The 21,436-nt window shown below is 50.2% G+C and overlaps 2 protein-coding genes across 2 annotated transcripts in view; one reads left to right on the plus strand and one right to left on the minus strand.

Annotated features, from left to right (window-relative positions):
• Positions 1–21,436, plus strand: part of LOC125940430 (A disintegrin and metalloproteinase with thrombospondin motifs 17-like) — a 202,978-nt gene that overhangs the window by 50,519 nt on the left and 131,023 nt on the right. The window lies entirely within an intron of this gene.
• Positions 1–21,436, minus strand: part of LOC119463553 (venom metalloproteinase antarease-like TtrivMP_A) — a 93,300-nt gene that overhangs the window by 12,663 nt on the left and 59,201 nt on the right. The window contains exons 5-7 of the mRNA XM_049656574.1: positions 16,430–16,507; positions 13,288–13,439; positions 12,702–12,773 (exon numbers count right to left, since the gene is read on the minus strand). Coding sequence (XP_049512531.1) covers positions 12,702–12,773; positions 13,288–13,439; positions 16,430–16,507 — 302 coding nt within the window. The remainder of the gene's footprint in view (positions 1–12,701; positions 12,774–13,287; positions 13,440–16,429; positions 16,508–21,436) is intronic.

Below are 21,436 nucleotides of genomic sequence, written 5' to 3' on the forward strand. Positions count from 1 at the left end.
GTGAAGGAAACACTAAAGGATGGTGGTAGAAGTTATGGCGAGCCGTCAGCGTCTCGACGACGACGACGATGTTGCGCCTCGGCTGCTTCGCACGTGAGAGCTGAGCGCGAGAGTATAACGCGACAAGACACCAAGAACCAAGAACAACGGCAAGAGCTGTTGCAACAGCGTCTGTGATGTGCATAAATAAATGTGGGCAACCAAACGCCATCAAGTCTTCCCACAAGTGGTGACCCGGACGTGATGACATAGGTACTAAGTGAAGGAAACACTAAAGGATGCAGGTAGTAGTCATTGTCATGAGCATGACTCAGCAAAAATTACAATGACTGAGCGAAAAAAGATTACCACTCGGAAACCACTGGAATGGGTTCGGACGTGAGCACTAAGTGAAGAAAACACTATAGGATGATGGTGAAGTCATAGTCATGAGCATGACTCGGCATAAATGACAATGACTCAGTGAAAAATATTAACATTCAAAAACCACTGGAATGTGTTTGGACATGGGCAGTAAGTGTAGGAAACACTAAGGAATGGTTGTAGAAGTCAGTCATGAGCATGACTCAGCAGAAATGAGAAAGACTCAGCGAAAAAAGATTACCACTAAAAAGCCACTGAAATGGGCTCTGACGTGGGTACTAAGTGAAGGAAACATTAAAGAATGGGGTAGAAGCCACAGTCATGAGCATGACTTAGCAGAAATGACGGTGACTCAACGAAAATAATATTAACACTCAAAAACCATTGGAATGGGTTCGGACGTGGGTACCAAGTGAAGAAAACACTAAAGGATTGTGGTTGAAGTCATAGTCATGACCATGACTCAGCAAATATGAGAATGACTCAGCGAAAAAGATTAACACTCAAAAACCAATGCAATGGTTTCGGATGTGGTACTAATGTTGAATTCCAATGGCGGAGCCGGAGCAGCCGACAGACTCCGCGAGCGAGCACTCGACTCTGGCGTAGAGCAACGCCTCCAAATCCGCGAGTGGAACACAACCTGCGCCGCCGGAGCAAGGCGGAAGCGGAAGTTCTATCCTTCGGGTGCCAAGTTACCCAGGATACCTTGCGTGTTGTCATTCCCTTCCGCTGTTTGATCCCAGCACCGCCGCACCGGTCACTTGTCTTTTCAGCGCCGTTCACCCGCTGCTTAAAACTGCAAAATGGATATCTTGCCAATTAAGCGTGCAGCAGCTTTTGTTTGCTATGGTGAGCACACAGGATGCGGACAAACATGGTACGTGTCTTCGCAACTTGAAGGACGTCCTCGATGAAGCTCAATACTTTGGGCCTCTTCGCGGGAATGCGGAACATCCTGTCGAATTCCCGCTCATAAGCGGCAGTTTCAGCGTCGCTGGCACTATCCGAGAAATCGCTCGTGTCAGAACTTGAGCTTTCCGACTCGGAGCTGTCGCTATTGAGTAGCAGAAGCAATGCCGCACGCTCTGCCAAACTAGCAGAGGCGTTCATGTCGTCCGCCATTACCATCGCGAGTCCCGACCGGCTGCGCCCCCCAGCAGACAAGCGTCGTAAAGGAAATGCGTCACGCAGAGTTCCGGTCCACTCCGCCGATTTTGGCGGAGCATCTTTTCCTGCTCCACGGAGTCACTCCCGCTCTGAATCCACTCCGACTCTCTCATTGGAACATTTTACTCCCGCCCTCACTCTGCCATTGGAACAAACTTGCTCCGAAACGAGCAGAAAAACTTGCTCCGACTCCGCCATTGGAATTCAACATAAGTGAAGGAAACGCCTAAATGTTGATGGCCGAAGTCATAGTGATAAGCACGACTATGGCTTTCGCTTTAAGGTATTTAGGTGTAGCTAAAGGGACTCCTGAGGACTCATGACATGAATGCCATGACATGCGTGTCATCTAGGTCATGAAACAGCTGCCTATGTCTTGGTGCTCTCATGGTCGTTTCGTTAACTTGGTAGGCTCCCCGCACACTGGTTCGCATAACATCGATTCCCACAGGGCGTGTGATGTGCCGGCTTTTTATATAAATACGCATTTGCATTTGGTGCCGCAGCTAAATTTCGCCACCCCTCCCTCCATCCCATCCCCCCACGGCCTTTCGCGCGACGGAAGAAGTTGCGTTCGCTCTCCACCGTGCTTCGCTCCCCGTGAAAGCGCGTGTTCCTCGCGCACTTTCATTCCCACATACAGCATACGGCGCGTGGCGACGATTTATTCGCCATTACACTCCATACGGAAGCTCACGGCGACGGCGACGACGACGCCGACAGCAGAAATCCGCTTGGAGTGTCCATATAATTGCTATCGCAATAAAAGCTTTCTGTCAGGACCTTGCTGAACCTGCTGGCAACTGAGCAAAAGTTGCGACAAAAATGTTTGAGTTGGTTGAAAAACGTCAGACGACAGCAATGAATTCTTGCACAGAACCATCACCAAGGACAAAAATTTAATTTACGAATACGACATTGAGCTAAAATCGCAGAGCGGCTTAGCTCAGCTAACCATGGATATGCAAAGCGAAAGCTTGGTTTAGCCTGGCGAAGTCTTCGTTTGACTTGGTTAACCTTTCATTTAGCTGTAATCATTATACTTAGGTATACACTCATTGTTAAGCAAGGTATAAATGATAAGACGACAAGTACAAGCGTTTTGCGAGCTGAACGGCTCTCTCTTCCTCAGTCTCTAACACTAGCTTAGCACTTGGCATTCCGGACCCTCTCCAGTGAAGCAGTTAGCCGGGCGATATCCGCGGGGTGGTCAGACGTAAGACACCGGTCAGACGCTGGCGGAGCTCTCCGCGGCGAGTCACGTGATGCGTTGCCAAAGCTACGACGCAGCTGCGGTCAAATGAAAGTCAAATTGCTGGCAACGGCGAAACTCGGCTCCTCTAGGTGAGTAAAGCTTTCGCTTTAAAAACTTCAAGTACGCTTAAGCTTCGCCTTTAAGAGTGGAACGCGATAGCGTTATTGGACGTCTGTTGACGCCACCACCGACACAATATTTTCTCTGACATCAGGCCCAATCAAAATTCAGAAAGGCTAGGTTTTCAACATTCCCGTCAATGCTGCCTAAAACCAAAGTACAGCGAAACACCATTACAATTGGAGGATGCTTCGGCTTTAGGAGTGGAACGCGATAGCATTCAAAGATCTCTGGCTGCTTATCAGAAAATTTTTCGTATATTCAAATTACAATCCGACGCTATTATGTCTGTACGTTGTGGTTAAGTCGTACTTTACGATTTTTCTGACGGATTTTACTTGGATAAATTCAATTTTTTGTTCACTAACGCCTTGCGCCACGCGAAGGGCCCGCCTGGTCGGGTAGGTTCGGTATGATGTGGTTCGGCATGATTATTTCTGCCAGACGCCGGTGCTTAACGCCGACAGTGACGCCGACGCCGGATTTTCTGTGACAGGGGGCCCTTAACGCTCTCGCGTTAAAATTGTTTCCTGAGCGTTGCTTGCTTGAGCCGCGCACCATAAGAATTGGAGGAAGCTTAAGCATCGCCTTTCCCTAGCTGCTTATCAGACTTTTTTCTCATGTATTCAAATCACAATCCGATGCTATCATGTCTATAGGTTAGTTAAGACGTACTTTACGATTTTTCTGAGGGATTTTACTTTGAGAAATTCAAGTTTTGCTCACTAACCCGTTGCGCCATGCGGAGGGACTGTGCGGTCGGGGGGGTTCAGGATGAATTTCTCCGCCACGGATGCCACGGACGCCACGGACGCCGATGGTTACGCCGAAGACGACACCGACGCCGGATTTTCTGTGACACGGGGCCCTTAACGCTATCGCATTAAAAAGGCCAGCCCTCGCTAGATTGTATGGTCTTCTCCTTGTCGAGCCAGTAGGCCCATGCTTGCCCTCCACAACACTTTCAAGAGAACCTTTCTTTTTAGATGCGAAGCATCTTATGCTCGTGGCTATGTCACTCCCTCCCTCCCTCCGCCGGGCGACGTCCACTTCCAATTGCACTTCCGGTTCCACTTCCGGTTCCACTTCCGCTTCCGATTCCGGAAGCCAGCTTCCGGCTTCCGGAGAACGCTTCCGGCGTTTTGCCCGAATGATCCCCAGGTGCTTCGCCCACTCATCATCATTCACTTCGTCCTCTCATTCTCCTCCCGCAACGCCGCGATGAGTGCCACGGACAGCGCCAGCGTCAACGCCAGTGTCAGCGCCACGGACAGGGTCTTTTGCTTCACCCTCGGCGCTTGCTAAGGCGTCCGCTGGACCCACTCCCTCATTCTGAGAGACGCTGCGAGCGCGCGGCCAGATCAGTCGTGCAGCACACCGGCTCCGTCGATTTTCGATCGGAACCCCGGACTACCTCTTTGGACCCCCACGGAAATCTCACCACCGTCACCGGAATGTGATCCGGTTCATCTGGATACCTTATTCCGGCAAGTGGCCCATTTCTACGTCTTTTACGGGCGATCTACGTCTCGACGCCGGAGGCGACGCCGCTAGGCCTAACGGCCATGGCACCTCCCGGCAAAACGGGCGGCCGGCCCCGCACTGCGACCGCAATCGTGGCGGACACCCAAGTTGGGATATGACCCTTACAGCATGATGTGGACCACCGTCCCGTCCTCGGACAGCGGACCGGAGCTGCCCCAACCCTTCAAGAGCGCCGCGCTCACTGCCGCGGTCGCTCGCCGAGAGCAAGCGAGCAACGCAATAACGGCGGCTTCCGCCATCGCGGTGTCCCCGGACGCAGCTGCTGACGCCGAAGCTCGTACCTGCTCCCCAACTCTCGCGCCGCCTGCGCCGCGCTCCGCGGGCCCGCAGCAGGGGAAGAAGCGGCCTTTGTGGCAACCTCAGCCCCTACCGAAGCCGAAAGCAACAGACTTCGTCGTTGTACTCAAACCCCGGACACAGTTAACCCTCGCCACCGTTTTCCCTGAGAACGGGACTGGTCGCGCGCTCATCGCCCACCTTGCAGTGGCTGCGACTCGACTTGTCACAGTTGTGATGGTGCGGGAACAAAATCTCATTTTGACTTACACTTCGAACCCGCAAATAACAGACAAACTTATCGGTGAATTTGCGGTTCCCTCACCCGTCGGACCAGTGCCCCTGTTCGGGTACCTGCGTGCGGACACTCAAGACTTCTGTTATGGAGTAGTAACGGTGCGCAGCTCCGACACCAAAGCCACTCTTCGTGAAAGCCTCTACTGGCCTGAAGGCGAAATCTTACACGTCCGGCGATTGGGCACCTCCAATAAGGTGCGTCTCACCTTTTCCGGAAAGGTGAAGCCCAGGTACGTCTCTTACGACGCCCTGCTGATCCCCGTGCAGCCGTACAAGAAAACTGTACCAGCCTGCGGTTGGTGCGGTTCTGTTGGGCATCGGCCCGACGCCTGCCCCGGCCCCAAGCCAGACCTCTGCGGCATCTGCGGAAAAGCGGTGCCGCTCACGGATGGCGCCCGCGCCCCTCACGAGTGTACGCCCAGGTGCGCTCTATGTGCCGGACCCCACGTCACCGCGGACCGGTGTTGTAAGGAGCGCTACAGGACGCCGCCACCCAAATCACCCACTCTTCCACCGTAGGGTCAAGCCGGCCCCAAGAAGCGAAAACGCCGACGCCCACGGAAACCGAGGAAGACGGGCCCTCGGGCTTCGCCGCAGAGGGCTCAGGCCCCTGCCACCAACCCTACCCCACCCTCGCACCCTGACGCGGGGGCTATTGGGCCTTCCCTGCGAGGCCAAACTCCGGATGGACCACCAACCAGGAAGTCCACTACGAGGCAGGTTTCGCCCGCCTCACCCAAACCGCACCCGCCGTCATCTGAAGCCAAACCAACTGCCAAGGGGGATCTCTCGTGGGCTACCCGCGTCCGGCAAGGACCCCAGGTGAGTGGCTCGGGCGGGGCAGCCTCTCCGCCCCCACCATACACGATCCCTCACCCCAAGCCGCCTACCCCTTCCACTCCCACCCGGGAACAAATTGCAATCCGTCAGCTACAGGCCCAGGTTGCCTCGTTAACGCAGGCGGTGGAGGCGCTCGCGAACCGCTTGCCCTCAGCTAACCCGACACCGTCCGGACAGGCGCCTGAGGCGATGGATAGTGCCCCCTCTGAACACAGGGACACCACAGCCCTCCTCGCCCCGATTGAGGCGCTTGTTAGCAGCTTAGAGGCCCATGTGGCATCCATAGTGACCACAATTGAGGACCGATTGGCCGCCGCCCTCCAAACCGTTGTCGACCGCATCCCGGGCATGATAGTTGCCCAGTTGCCCCAACACGCTTTCAGCACCCGCCGCCCCAAACTTAAACGGATATCTAAGTCACAAGCACCCGGACCCCCCCCCCCCCCCCAGGCGGCCGCGGTTGACAGACAGTCCAAAGTTTCGATCGCAACCTCGGATGTAAGCACCGGATCAAGCAGCGGAACCCCTGTGGACCTCTCTGCTCTCCTGGAGGCCCCCCAAATTTCTAGCTTCCACGATGGCGGGCAACGGCTCTAGATCGCGCCGCGACCGCGCAAATTCGGATGCATTTACAATCCTCCAATGGAACTGCCGGGGATTTAAAGCACGCACTAAGCGGGCTGCTCTCCGGCTCCACTTGGAAAGCTATTCACATCTGCCCGCGGTAGTGGCTCTTCAGGCGCCGGGCGAGCACGTCGCCCTCACAAACTATACAGTATACCAAAGGGATGCGCAAACCGCACTCTGCGTGCACCGAAATTACACTGCCAATTCGGTGGATCTCGACTGCGGTCCGCTTTACTCGTGTGTTATGGTGTCGCTCCTCCCGCTTAGGAAGCAGGACCCGTCCATACACATCATCAACATCTACAGTTCACCTAAACAGCCTAACGTTACTTACGCCGAAGTTTTTAGCAAAGCCCGAACAGTGGCAGGCAGGGAGCCGCTCGTCATAGTAGGCGATTTTAATGCCCCTAGTCCCCACTGGGGTTACCGTAAGGAGGAGCGACGTGGTAGGAAACTGGCGGAACTTATTTCCACCATGGGCCTCACCATCCAAACGGACCCTGCACACCCGACCCGCATTGGTAACTCCGTGACTCGAGACACATGTCCCGATCTCACGCTCACCAAGAACATCAGACATGCAGAGTGGCTCAATACCGAGGAAACCCTCGGCAGTGACCACTGCATTCTTCTCATCACAATCCGGACGCACCCCCTTACCCGTCCACACCACCAAGCGAAACTTCCGGACTGGACCAAATTCCGTTCGGATTACACAAATCCGACTTCCATAGCTCACCAGGGCTACGCCACTTGGTCTCAACACCTCGTGACGTCATTTCATCAAACCGAGCAGACGGTTCAGCTCTCAGAGGCCACGCCGGTGGTGGATAACTATCTCCTGCATCTCTGGGAGGCTCGCCATAGCCTAGTCCGCCGATGGCGCCGACAAAAGCATAATCGTCAGCTCAAAATCCGCATCGCAGCCCTCACCCAGGAAGCGGACGAGTACGCGGCCCAGCTTGCCGACTCTAATTGGGTAGAATGCTGTAACACTGCCGCCAAGCAGATGTCAAACCGTAACACGTGGCGTCTCTTCAGGGCCCTCATCGACCCTAGCCAAACGCGCACAGAAACGCAAAAACATCTTCAACGCGCGTGTCACGCATATGCGGGTGACGCGGATAAACTAGCACAGGCTCTTGGAGATAGATATCTCTGCAGCCAACAGGACCCCCTCGGACTGGCGTACTCCTATGCAGGCTCGGAGAACGCATACTTGGATCGTTGTTTTCAACTCCACGATCTGAAGGCGGCCCTGTCCAAAATGAAGCGAGGAACGGCGCCGGGTCGGGATCGAGTGACTGTTAAGCTTCTAGCCAACCTCCCAGACCCGGCATACCTCCACCTCCTCGACTACTTCAATCAAATCTGGGAGGGGCGCGAGCCACTACCGATTGATTGGAAAACGGCCTTAGTCACTTTCATTCCCAAACCGGGCAAGTTTATAGACATCGAAAATCTCCGACCCATTTCCTTAACCTCGTGTGTGGGGAAGCTTATAGAAACAATGGTTAGAGATAGGCTCTCCGATTACCTCGAAGCCCGCCACACCTTTGCCGACACTATGTACGGCTTTCGTCCACATCGCTCTGCTCAGGACACCCTCCTGCAACTCCATTGTGACGTTATAGGACTGATTGAACATCCCAGTGATGACAAGGTAGTCCTCGCCTTAGATCTCAAGGGAGCCTTCGATAACGTCACTCACGACATCATTCTCACCCACCTGTCCCAAACGGACTGTGGCCATAATGCTTTCAGGTACGTGCGTCAGTTCCTGATGGAACGACAGGCGTACCTCCGCATTCAAGACAAAGAGCATGGCCCGTACCCTCTGGTTACACGAGGAACACCACAAGGAGCGGTCCTCTCTCCTCTCCTGTTTAATCTCGCCATGGCTCACCTCCCCCCAATGCTAAAGAATGTCCCTGGAGTGCAGCACGCTCTGTACGCCGACGACATCACGCTGTGGGCAACCCAGGGTTCCCTTGGTAGTATTGAGGCCTGCCTGCAACAAGCAGCATCGGTCGTGGATGACTACGCCCGACGTTGCGCTCTCGAATGCTCGCCTACTAAATCAGAGTACGTGAATCTTCGCCCCAAACCAAAGGACACAACTCAAATTGTACTCTCACTGCATACCGGGCCTATCCCGGAACGCGACGAAATCCGCATCCTGGGGCTCTTCATACACAAGAGTGATACCTTGCGCAAGTTACGTACACAAGATACAACCCTGCGCAAGTTACGTACGGTCGGGGATAAGGTGGGCTGCATTTTCCGCCGGGTCTCGAACAAGCGGGAGGGTCTTAAGAGTCAAGATGCTCTGCGCCTCGCCAACGCTTTAGTGACCAGTCTAATCCTCTATTCGACACCATACCTGCGTTTGCGCAAGTGCGATGAGAACATGCTAGAATGTATTCTCCGCAAAATCTACAAACGCGCCCTAGACTTCCCGATCTCGACGTCTAACCAGTGTCTTGCAGACTTGGGCATGACCAACACGTATGGGGAGCTCAAAGAGGCCCATCTGAACAACCAGTACCTGCGACTTACTAAGCCACATGCTGGGAGAAACCTCTTACACCGCCTCCATATCTCTTACACCTATCAGACAGAACAGCGAACCACAATCCCTGAGTACTGGCGTGGTGCTTTGATCATCCAGCCTCTGCCCTACAACATGGCTGGGGGACATACGAAGGCAGGCGACCTGCGCGGGTTACCGCCTTGCAGGGACGCATGGGTCACGCCCTGGAGTCTTCTACACGGACGCGTCCGGCCCTCACCACGGCGGGTGGTACACGGCAGCCGTAGTCCATTAAAACGTACCCGTTCAAGGGCTCACCTTTCGAGCGCCGCACATTACTCACGCGGAGGAAGTCGCCATAGCCCTCGCCGCTGCGGACCCCGCATCTCGGATTATCACCACAGATTCGCGGAGTGCGTGTCAAAATCTTACTAAAGGTCGCATTAATATTCGCGCCGCTCGTATCCTCAAGCACTGTGAATATTTAGACCGCCCAAATCCACGTGTCGTCATCTGGACTCCGGCCCACGCAGGGCTAGGTGGTAACGAGGCTGCCGATGCCTCAGCCCGAGCGCTTAATTCCCGAGACCCGCGTCGCCCTCAATCACCTGACGTTCTAGAACCTAATCCGGTAACTTCCTTTCGAGACATCACGGATATGTAGAAAACGAATAGGCTCCGATTTCCGCGACCGGCACCGAGCCTGACTAAGACGGAGGAGCGCTGGCTCTTACGTCTATACACCAACACAATATTGTGCCCGGCGATACTTAAGCATTTCAATCCGGCCTTCTCCGGGGAATGCCCGCACTGTGATGCCCGCACTGTTCGCAGATCCTTTCCACATGGTGTGGGCATGTACCTCGAACCCGGCGGTCCCGCCAATCCCCTTCACCCCCCCCCCCCCCTTCGCGAGAGAGCTGGGAGGCTGCCCTGCTCGGCTGCTCGACCTTGGAGGGCCAGAGAGCCCTCGTGGCCAGGGCACGCGCCGCTGCGGAAGCCACATGGGTCCCGGACTAGGGACTCCTCCTAGAGTTTGTAAAGGGTCGGCCCTTAAGGCCGTCCCTATCTCTCACTTGTAAATACAGCAAATAAATGTTTTTCACCACCACCACCGTGGACAGGGCGCAGATAAGAGGACTCGAGCCGCTGCCACGAAACGGCAGCGGCGACAGGCCGATCTGAAAACTAATGGGAACTTTAGTCGACCCCATGGCTGCTTCGCATACTACTCACGGTTCCCCTACGGGAAGATGGTGTAATTTTTTTTAATAGCACGGCTTTGAGGCTTTCGCTACTTTCGTAAGTGTTAATTTTGGCTGTGTTGCCATCGCCAAGATGTCCGAGTACTGTTCGGGACTGGAGAAGCCGCTGACGCTCATAGGATACCGCCTCTCGGAGTGTTTTATACGTGAATAAACGCTCGATTTCGTTAGCTATTTAAGCAGTGCAGCAAATATATTCTACAAAACGCTTGTAGCTGGTGCAGAGGTTATCTAATTTGCGCACGGTTTTATGCTTAATGGAATGCATTAAGTCAGCGACGCCGACTGTCTTATGCGGCTCTATACGGACTCCATAGTTGCGACGTGGCCAAAGAACAGAAAATTTTCCTACTTGAACGGGCACTTTTTCAACATCGGGTCAGTTCCGGATGACTGGATTGCCCCAATTACTGTTCACCGCTACCTGTGGCCATCGTTAAAGTTCATGAGAAAGCTTATGTCTTCAACTATGCATATGCGAGGCGACTGCCACTTCAGGTATGTTAACATCGTATCCAGGAAAGGCTTTAGAGTTGCTAGTGCCGCGCAATGACCTAAAGACATATCATTGTACTCATTGATGCCAGCCGACTTAAATTCGTGTAAACTGCAGCCGCGGCTACTAGAAATTCCTTTATCACTCGTAGCGCGTCTTTAGATCCATCCGTAAAGTGTACTTCGCGTGAAGCGGCTAGCCTACGTGATTGTGCGCATGTGAATGTATTTCGTCGGTAATTTTTTGAAGCGATGATGCAGAAATGCGGAGAACATTTTATTTCTATTGCGATGGCAATTATATGCACACTGCAAGCGGATTTTTGCCGTCGCCGTTGCCGTGAGGTTCCGTAGAAAGTGCAAGAGCGATAAAATTGTCGCCGCGCTCCGTATGCTGTATGTGCGCGTGAAAGCACGCGAGGGACGCGCGCTTTCATGGAGAGCGAAAGCACGGCGGTGAGCAAACGCGACGTATTCCGTTGCGCGGAAGGCTGTGGGGGGATGGGAGGGATGGGGGCGACGTTTTGCTGCGGCTCCAACTGCGTATCTCCCGACCGGGCGCAATGGCAACTGGCGACTCAATCTCGCACGCGAAAGGAGGAAAGTGGGAAGGCAGCGCGGGGGGGGGGGTGGAAGGGGCGGCTTCTACTCTGCCAGCAACTGCGTACGTCTCCCATAGAGAAACATACATAAAGAGTGGACACTCGAGCCGTTTAGCGGCCGAGCAAGTAAGTGTCTGATACACCTGCCAGACGGCGTAGCGATGTCCGCTTCCACTTCACCTCAAAGGCAGACCACTTATCATACATCCACCGGGTAACGTCCATGCGTACCGTTTCCATAGAGACTTTGATGCTTTGCCAGTCATGTGCCGTTGGTTTTGGCCATCCCACCGCACTTTTCAACGCGTCGCCTCGCTTTTGTGGTATGGTGTTTCCTTTCGTATGCGGAAATAATTTTACTGTTTCTTGCATTAAGAACATTGTTAGCAAGACATTTGTTATCCTGTGTGAGCGTATTTTGCACGGGTAGCATAGAATATGAGCCACGGCGTCCGTTTACCATGCAGCCACCAAGAAGGTTTTAAAAAATACTTTTTTAAACCTCTTTGGCAGCCACCCGTCTGTTTTTGCACCCGTCTTTTGCGGAAGAGCCTGTGCATTACTTCCAACGGGTAATTTTCGAAAAGTCACTCGCAACAAATTCAATTTAAAGAACAAAATTTGTTATCTGTTGCTCACCCGTACCATCACACAAACGTTTCATAACGCGCGGCTCAAGACTTTTGTGAAGGCTCTTTACCTCACTGTATATGCATAATGCATGTGCCTGGGCCGGTTCGCAAGAGCCAGATTTACTTGACGCGGTGCTTATCATGGTTAAAACATTCTTGTTGTGGCTTGTGTTATTGGTCTGCGCGTTTGTCTTTATATAGTGTGTAATCCATTCGCGTTCCTGTGCAATTCCCAATGTAAACAAGAGAAAATAAACTTTTTTGTATGGGAACACTGCTTTCTATGCGTGCAATTGGGTAAAGCGACTCAAGGACCGCAAAAAATGCAATCAAAACAGCTCTGATAGCATTATTTTTCCACTCTGCATGAGCTAATTCTGCCTTCCTTCGGTTCTTCGAGATGCTTGGTGGTTTTTCCAGTAAAAAGGTTGCGATCCGCGAGCTTATTACGTCTGTATATGTATGGCATACTTAAACACGAAATATTAAAGCTTTTGCGTTTCGCCATAGACGACGTAGTTGAGCATTTTAACAGCCAAAGGTAAACCAGAATCAAAAGCATTGCCATAGAAACCGAAACCAAACAGAGCAAACCACGCTTCTAAAATCGAGAGTCGGAAACTCTTGATCACTGTAGCTGTACCAATTTATCGTACGTGAAAAATCATTGCAAGAACTTACCGTGCTCCGTGTGAGTCCGACAAGGATGAAGCTTATGCGCGGATTTCTCATGTCAAGATATCTTAAGTTCACCTGGAATAAAGCAATCAGTGATGGCTGGTTTAAAGAAGCTGTTAATTTTACACACAGACAGCAGTGTGGTATAAAAAACAATAGAAAAACTACATTTCTGAGAGCTCGGCCTCCCATAGTATCAAGTCCCGGGATAGGGGCACGTTATAACGACGCTAGAGCACAGCATTACTTTTTGGCATGCCTTTAACGGAGATGCTGGGGGACTTAGGTGGAACCGGCTGCTCATCGGCACAGTGCAGTACAAAGAAAAGCACAAATACACTAAACATCTCAGGACAGTCTAAGAGGAAGAGCACATGAAAAAAATTCCGTTGGTAAGACAAAGAAGAGAGTACAAAGACACCTACAAACATGCACATTTACGTGAACAAGTGAACTTGGTGAAAACAGTCCGAGAAAACTCAAATATGCATCAGTATTGCGGATAGAAGCTGAGTGCAAGATGCATATTCTTCTAGAGATAGCAAAACCTAGAAGAAGGCAGCGATAAGCAGTACCAAGATGTACTCACTCCATTTGTCATGATAGCCAGATAAGCGATTAGCTCCTCATTTTTCTTAAAGCTTTTCTGGTGCACCGAGTCAGAAATAACGTGAAGCTCCACCGTAAACTTCTCTACGTTTGGTCTTGGCTGCGGTTCTCCATGACTCGTGGACTGAGGAGCTAAAACAATTTGAGAAGAGTAAGCATTTGTTTACGAAATTTTCGTCACACCATGAAGGATATTGCAATTATCCACAAATTATCGCAGCATGTGGCATTGTGAGAGCTCAAATAACAGCAAACAGTGCCGCTTGAAAAAAATTGTCAGCCAGAAAGGGTTTTTCATTCCCTTAAGTCACACACTAAGTTTTTGAGCGCCATCTCTGTAGTGCGTTCTGAGATGGCCACTTGATCTTAAGAATCACTTCCTGCTACCCCTTAAATATTTCGAGAGTGCTCCTTTGTCACATAAAGAAAAACTGAAAAGGCACTGAGAACGGTGAGGCATCGCCAGTAAGCTGACGAAGCCCGCCGCTTCCATGACAGTACGGACGCCTGCTGACTACAACTTCATTCATTGGCAAGCATAGCATGCAGGTCACGACCAGGTAGCCATTCATTGCCGAAGGGCAAGATGGCGTAGTGAGTTCACCTTTGCTAGCAACGCACGTTTTGATCATTTGGTTCCAGACTTTCAAGTTTGAGAGAGGTCACGCTGCAGTGCCTGTGCAGTGAAAGAAGGGCATGTCCCACTGCTTCTGAAGCAGTGTTGCTGGCAACTTTGTATTCATCAATATCATGATATGGTGCATGAGAGTGAATGCAAGTTGCCGCATAGGGAGTTGTTAATGCGCTGCCACAGGCCCAATATGTTTGGCCTTTGTTACTCGAGATCATTGTGGGCAGCAACTTGCTGTCAATATTTTATATCGAGGGAAACATTACGCACGAGTAATGTTGTTTGTAGGAACTGCTACAGACACACCCTATCTTCTTGGAGCTCGTGAAAGCAGCTTTCGTGCAATTTAAAAACAAAATTCAGTTGAAACCCTTAAAGCCCCCCTACTACAGTCGGTATGACTAGGGCAGCTGGTGATGCTGTTAAATACCAAGAAGCGACGCCCATGTAACGCATTCACGACCTCCAAAATGGGTCTCGCAGAGAAAACCTATGGCATTTTCTATGGCTTTGCAAACAGCCTCGTCCGAAAGCCTTGGCTCAATCAGAGAGTCTAGTGTGTGGTCTCCTAACTAATCACATTATTCTGCGAGTGTGAAAATATGATTTCAAGGGTACAAACGCTTGAGTCTGTTCTTCGGCAATTGGTAGTAAAATATCCATGTTTTAAAACTAAAGAAAACATTGCTCCAAATATCTAGCCTTCAGCCTGCAGGTATTTCACTCAGTGAGAACATTTGTAATTCTACCCGGCAAACATGAAAAAAGGTAATGAAATTCGTGATATTACAGGTGTACCCTTCTTTCTGGGTTAAAGCATACTTTTCGCAAACAAGGAAACTTGCGTTCACGTCACTGCCGCTGATTCTATCTGTCAACTTGATCACGCACGATAGATAAGCATGTATGATGGCACCAACACTGACAGCTAGAGCACTGCACATGCTCGAAAGCCCGGGCCCGGCCCGTGGGCCAGACCGGGCCAGGTAGGGCAGTTTTATTGCGATAGCAATTATATGGACACTTCCACCGGATTTCTGCCGTCGGCGTCGCCGTCGCCGTGAGGTTCCGTATAGATAAAATCTTCGCCGCGCGCCGTATGCCCGAGCGGAAGCGTGCGGGGACGCACGCTGTCACGGAGAGCGAACGCACTCAATCTTCCATGCGCAAGCAAGGAAGCGGGAAGCGAGCGCCAGAGGGACCGGGGGGGGGGGGCGCATTTCTACTCTGCCAACAACCGCGCTCGTCGCTCGCTCGCACCGTCTCTTATCTCCACACGGCTCTGACCTTTATGCGCTGTGCATTCGCCGCTCAGTTTCCGTTGAAGCGATAGACCGCACGTACCTTCGCCCGCTGCGGCGTATATGCGCTTGCTGCCAGCGTTTTGCCAGTCGTTGTCTGCAGTCATTCAGTGTGATCTATTCATGTTTATTTGTGCGCGCTCACACCACAGTTAGTAATAGTCGGGCCACATTTTCCAACGCGCGCTACACATGCAATGCTGCCCGCATCGGCAGTGCAGCGCTACAGGTGTGTCCCTTCGCACGCGCTGCCCACGGGCAGCGCTTCTTATCAACACCACATTTTTACACGCGCCTTCTCGTGGTCATCAAGTCTCTCTTCATGTCGGTCTACTTACGCCGAAGCACACCTGCTTACTTAATCAGCTCATGTTTACTACAATTCATATTGCTACCAAAGCCGCTCACCTTACTTCGTATGACATTGCTGTGTTGCTATCGCATTCATTGCTTCGCCCTTAGGGCGAAACTGTGACATTTTTTCATAAAACAATGGTTACGCCAAAGCTTAACGTATTGCTCTGCCATTTAAGGCATGGTCACCTAGCCGTTGAGTACCACACTTTAAAGCATTCAGTATCAAGCCACTGGATAAATTCTTTGCAATTATTCTCGAGATGTCAGTGTCACATCGACTAATAACACTTTCAATTTTCCCAATATGCCAAAGCCTCGTGTTTTCGTCTGTCTGTCTTTAATGATAATTTGCCTCATAACCCTGGTTTGAAAGAAACCATTTTTACTCTTCCTACCTAGATTTCTTCTAGGTAAGAGGCGACCTAAATGTTTGAGTGGCTGCTTGTCTAATGTACTTCTTTAAAGAATGTTTCAGCCCTGGGACAAGCTTTGACACGAACCACCCTGGTTCTTCTATCGCTGTCGTCTCGGACTGTAACAACTTGAAATTCGCGGTTTTCTGTGCTTTTTCTTAATTCAATGCATACGTATTTTCTATTTTTGCCGCTCCTTTCTGCAACACCTTCGGGCTTTGAGAGTATTTAAAGGAAACGAATAAATAAAAATAAATAAATAAGTAAATAAATAAATACTACTATCACGTACACCTTTGTGGCATGTAACTATTTCATAAACTGAGTGAGCACTCTTAAATTACTTTTTGCTGCAAAGTGCCTGTGTATAAATATTAGGAATCGCGTCTGCAGTGACGTATCATTTGAATCTGCACATACGCTTCCGATTGTTCTGGCCTTTTGCTTTGCCCTGGTGGCCCACGTTGGATCGTTGGAAAACGTTTGTGAGCGCCGGCTCTGCAAAAATATAGAAATATATTTTACACCTTACACAGTGAACCGGTAATTACTGAGAACTCTGGCGCGGAGAAATATCGATTCTGCCTTTCGTACCTGAGGCAATTTAACGAAGAGTACATACCTATCGATGAAAGGGTTAAACGAAGAAAAACTTACAGCACAGCAACTGAAAACATGTTCCCAGGTTTCGTAGCATTAGTGAGGTGAGATAACTGGCAAGTCAAACGCAGTTTAGATTTTTCATATAGGCGAGCTGTATACGAATGCTGTATGCACCCGAGATTGTTGTTACACAGACTACAAAAGCTGACGCCTACACTCGGGGAACAAGAAAAGTCGAGCAAGATGTGAGATACGAAATAGATTTCCAATATTTTGACCTCACCATCTTCCTTATGGAGATTGCTCTCTTGCAGCCTCGCTGTTTTTTCGGCTTCCTCAACAGGTCTTGTCGACAGGTTTCCTCATCAGGTCAAGGTCGCTATAGTGTAATCATTAGAGACTGCGTATCTAATTGCGTTATCTGATAGGTCATTCCAAAGCCCTATTTTGGATTGCTTTAATTTTACGGTCTAGAATGAAGTAAGCTTTCAGTGTGTTAACGAAGAACGTGCTCTGTCAAGGATAGTAGAATTGCGCCTCTTGTTACTAAGGTTTCAGTTATGAACTGCAGACTTTTCATGTCCACTGAAGCAGTATATACACTAGACAAATAGCTGTTTATTTATTTGCAATAATCTCGAGTTGACAAAGCGTTGCTTTCATAAGTAACAAAGCCAACGTTTCCATAAGGTGGTTTGCTTCCACTAGGGCAGCACCTGCTTATCTCGGGTGCTTGTACAGCTGACGTTATCTCATTCTCAATGGGGAGGAAAATAATGGGACACGTATAGTAAGCTGACCGAAGACGAAACGTTCAAGCAGAACAGGGGGCGGGGGGGGGGAGGGGGCAAGTACCCTTAGTCTTCTTCCTTCTGGGGTTTTACGTGCCAAAACCATTTCTGATTATGAGGCACGCCGTAGTGGAGGGCTCCGGATTAATTTTGACCAGCTGGGGTTCTTTAACGTGCACTACAACGCAAGCACACGGGCGTTTCTATAATTTTTCCTCCACCGAAATGCGGCTGCCGCGGCGGGAATTCGATCCCGCAATCTCGTGCTCAGCAGCACAACAACTTAGACCACTATGTAGCTTTAGTCGTCATGGTGAGAGAACGAGAGTGGATTTGGCCTGCCGGCCTTGCCATGAAGTACGGATGAAAAAAGAAAAAAAAAAGGATCCACGTGGCAGAGGGAGTTGTCAATAGTGTGGGCTACTGTGTCGCAAAAAAGGAAGAAAGAAAAGAAATACAGGAAGTGCAAAATTCATGATTTTCAACGACACAATCGGGTTCAATCTTTAGAGAGAATCACTCTTGTGTAACAAATGAATATATATACTTTCTTAACATTCCGTAGCCGTGTATTTAGAATAAATTGCGAATGCTTACAATATGAAGCTGTGTTTTCAAGGTATCATTATCATATTATGATATCATTCATCGTTTCAAGAAAGAAGGAGACAACGCGCACTAGAGAGTGACTTGGGTAAGAAACTAGAATGTCACTGATACTACATTGATCTGTTCAGAACACTTCACTCGGGTCGTCTTCTCTATTCCCGGCGAGTAGACCATCGCTTTCTTTTTGTTCATATTAAATCTCTTACTGGCGTTTTCAATCACGGAGTGTACTTTTTCAGGCAGGCGCATTTATAAATTATATAGTGATGTACGCACAAGCTTCATTTGGGTTTAGTTCGTTTATAGTTCTCTGCCCTAACATTAGCGTAACTAATGCTTTAAGAAGGAATATTCTCGGTAATGTACTACTGTGTGCAGGCGCGGTAGTAGGAATTATAACTGCCTCAGAAGGACTCAAATCGATCATGACACACGTTATGCCGCGAAGCGCCATGTGTTTTTCATAGTTTACTTTAGTTTAGCGGTACAAGCACAGGATGCTGTTTTCTGTTTTAACGCGTGGGTTGTCAGTTTATTGGCTCGCAAGCAATTATAATCAACTGCAAACAACGCTTGTTCCAGCTTTTGAGTATTCTATCTGCACACGGCACCACTAGGTTGCCTTCCTACACTGTGCACACAGTTAACTTTTATTGCAACTGGTTCAGCCCTTTCCAATTCATGCATTTACACTAATACAGATGACTCCGCCAAAGAGCAAACTGCTCTTTGCTTTCGAGCTGTCGGCTGAACTAGCCAGCGCTGCTATCCTTTGTAAATATACTTTGTATATAGTCTGCTGTACTTAATCCTTCGTTCGCGTAACATTTTGGTTGAGCGTGCCGTTCCCCGTCCTCGCCACGGAGCTCCGCAGCGGCTGCACCGTCCAGCTTTCCATCATGGCTCCCAGTGACGCCACCTCGTCTGCTGATACTACTGCTACTCCAACCACAACGTACGTCATGGTTGCCACACCCCGCGATCCTGGCATATTCTCTGGTCAAGATCATGTCGACGTTGATGACTGGCTCGGCATGTATGAGCGTGTTAGCCGAAACAACTACTGGGACCCTACCATAATGCTAGCGAATGTCCTCTTCTACTTGGGCGGAACACCTCGTGTCTGGTTCCGGAAACAGGAGCAGGACATCTCTAGTTGGGACGCTTTCAAGGAGAAGCTCCGCGACCTCTTTGGAAATCCGACCGGTCGGCAGCTGGCTGCAAGAAAAGAGCTTGCTACCCGAGTATACCGTCTTCCACTGAATCGTATGTCTCGTACATACAAGACGTGCTCGCTTTTTGCCGGGAAGTCGACGAGAACATGGTTGAATTTGACAAGGTAGGTCACGTTCTCAAAGGGATCGCGGACGACGCGTTCAATTTGTTGATCTTCAACAATGTGTCCACCATCGACCTCATTGTCAAGGAATGCCACCGCTTTGAGCTCGCCAAAAGCAGCCGTGTCATTCCACAGTTCTCCCGGCTCCCTAACACGGCTGCGACGTGGTCCTGCGTCGCCATTACCGCTGCACCCCCCTCCAATGAGACCGTCACACGTATTGTTCGCCACGAGCTCGAGGCTGCATGTCCTACCCCGTTCCATCCACGCTCACTTGACCCCACCATTGACCAACCAGCCCCAGTGATCTCACTCGTTCAGGAAGTTGTGCGGCTAGAATTGGCCAACCTCGGTTTTCCTGCTGCCTGCTCCGTCTCCCGACGTGACACCCGACTGGTGCCGACAGCTGCGCCTCGCAGCGATCTGTATTCCCCTCCCAGATACCGCAACCCTACAGAGTGGAGAACTCCGGACAAGCCCATTTGCTTTCGTTGCCACCGCATTGGCCACGTCGCTCGCCACTCCCGCACCTCCTGGAGATCGCCGTATTCGAGCTACTTTTCCCCGTCTCCTCGCCCATATGCCGACCCTCGCCGCTACTCGCCTCGCCGTATGCCTTCTACCACTGACGTATCCGTCGATGACAGTCGTCCCGCACGCTAGACGTCACCTCGGCACCATCGGTGCCCGTCGCCCCAGCCACGCCGCTATTCGTCGCCGACCAATTATGGACCCTCCCGGACGGAAAACTAGACCATGCAGCTCCTGTGCGTAGCGCTGCAGTATCTTCGTCGTGTCAAAATCCTCCATTGACGCTCCCAACGAACAAGAACTTACTTGATGTTCACGTCGACGGTGTCCCTTTGACGGCGTTATTAGATACTGGAGCCCAGGTGCCCATAATGAGTAATACCTGAGTCCTTCAATACTTTACTCTCCTTCGTCAACTGAAGAAGGGTCTCACGCCTGCTACTACACGAGCGATACACGTCGCCGATGGCAGCACTGTTGCCGTCACTGGAATGTGCACTTCCCGGATAAGTATCGCCGACCGCCATGTTCCAGTTCTTTTTACAGTGCTGACCAATTGTTCCCATGACCTAATCCTCAGACTAGACTTTCTTACGGTGCATTCAGCTCTGATCGACTGTTCCACCGGTACCCTTTGCCTCGAACTTCCTCTATTCGCGCATATTCGTGCTGAACTGCCGAACAACTTTAGTACGACCGCCTTCGTCCGCCTGCCGCCTAAAACCTTGATTTTCGTCAATTTTCTATCATCTTTCCCGGTGCCCGATGGTGATTACGTTGCTACACCTGTTCCTGATGTCCTTTTGATGCGCGATATCATACTGTGCACCAATATTAATGATTTACCCACGTGTCCTAAATCTGCACATTCTGTACTTCATGCAGACGATACTACCATCTCCGTGTGCAACAAATCTTTAGCAACCTTAATCTTTAAACTAAGCAATGAGCTTGAACGGATTGTTGCATGGTGTTCTTCCAATCATTTAATATTAATCCTACGAAAACTCATTTCATGATTTTCCGATCAAGCCAAAGAATACTACCTAGCATGCCTGAAATAACTCTATATGGTGATCACATTCCTGTCTCAGACTGCGTATCAATTTTGGGCATCAAATTAGACTCTAACCTGAAGTTTTCTCAACACATTGCCTTCATTAAGCAAAAGTATACCTTCGCGATCAGAGCGTTATTCAAATCAAGAGCGCGTTTTTCCAAAGACGCGTTAGTATCATTATACTTTGCTTTCATTCACAGTCACATTAATTACGGCATTGTTTCTTGGGGAAATACATATTACTGTCATATCTCGTCTATTCAGCAATTACACAATCAAGCAATACGCATTATCACCAACACCGGTTTTTTCGCGAGTGCTAATCTGTTACTTCGTGAAAAGAACATCCTTCTTGTGTCGAGCTTCTTCAAATATAGTCTTACAAGTATATTCTATAATTTACTTAATAAACATCTTTCATACGAATTCATCGTTTACAGCTATCTCATTAATAATATCAAAACCAGGTTTGCATGTAACTACAATTTTCTACT

This window comes from Dermacentor silvarum, chromosome 9, assembly GCF_013339745.2.
Source record: "Dermacentor silvarum isolate Dsil-2018 chromosome 9, BIME_Dsil_1.4, whole genome shotgun sequence".
Lineage (NCBI taxonomy): Eukaryota > Metazoa > Arthropoda > Arachnida > Ixodida > Ixodidae > Dermacentor > Dermacentor silvarum.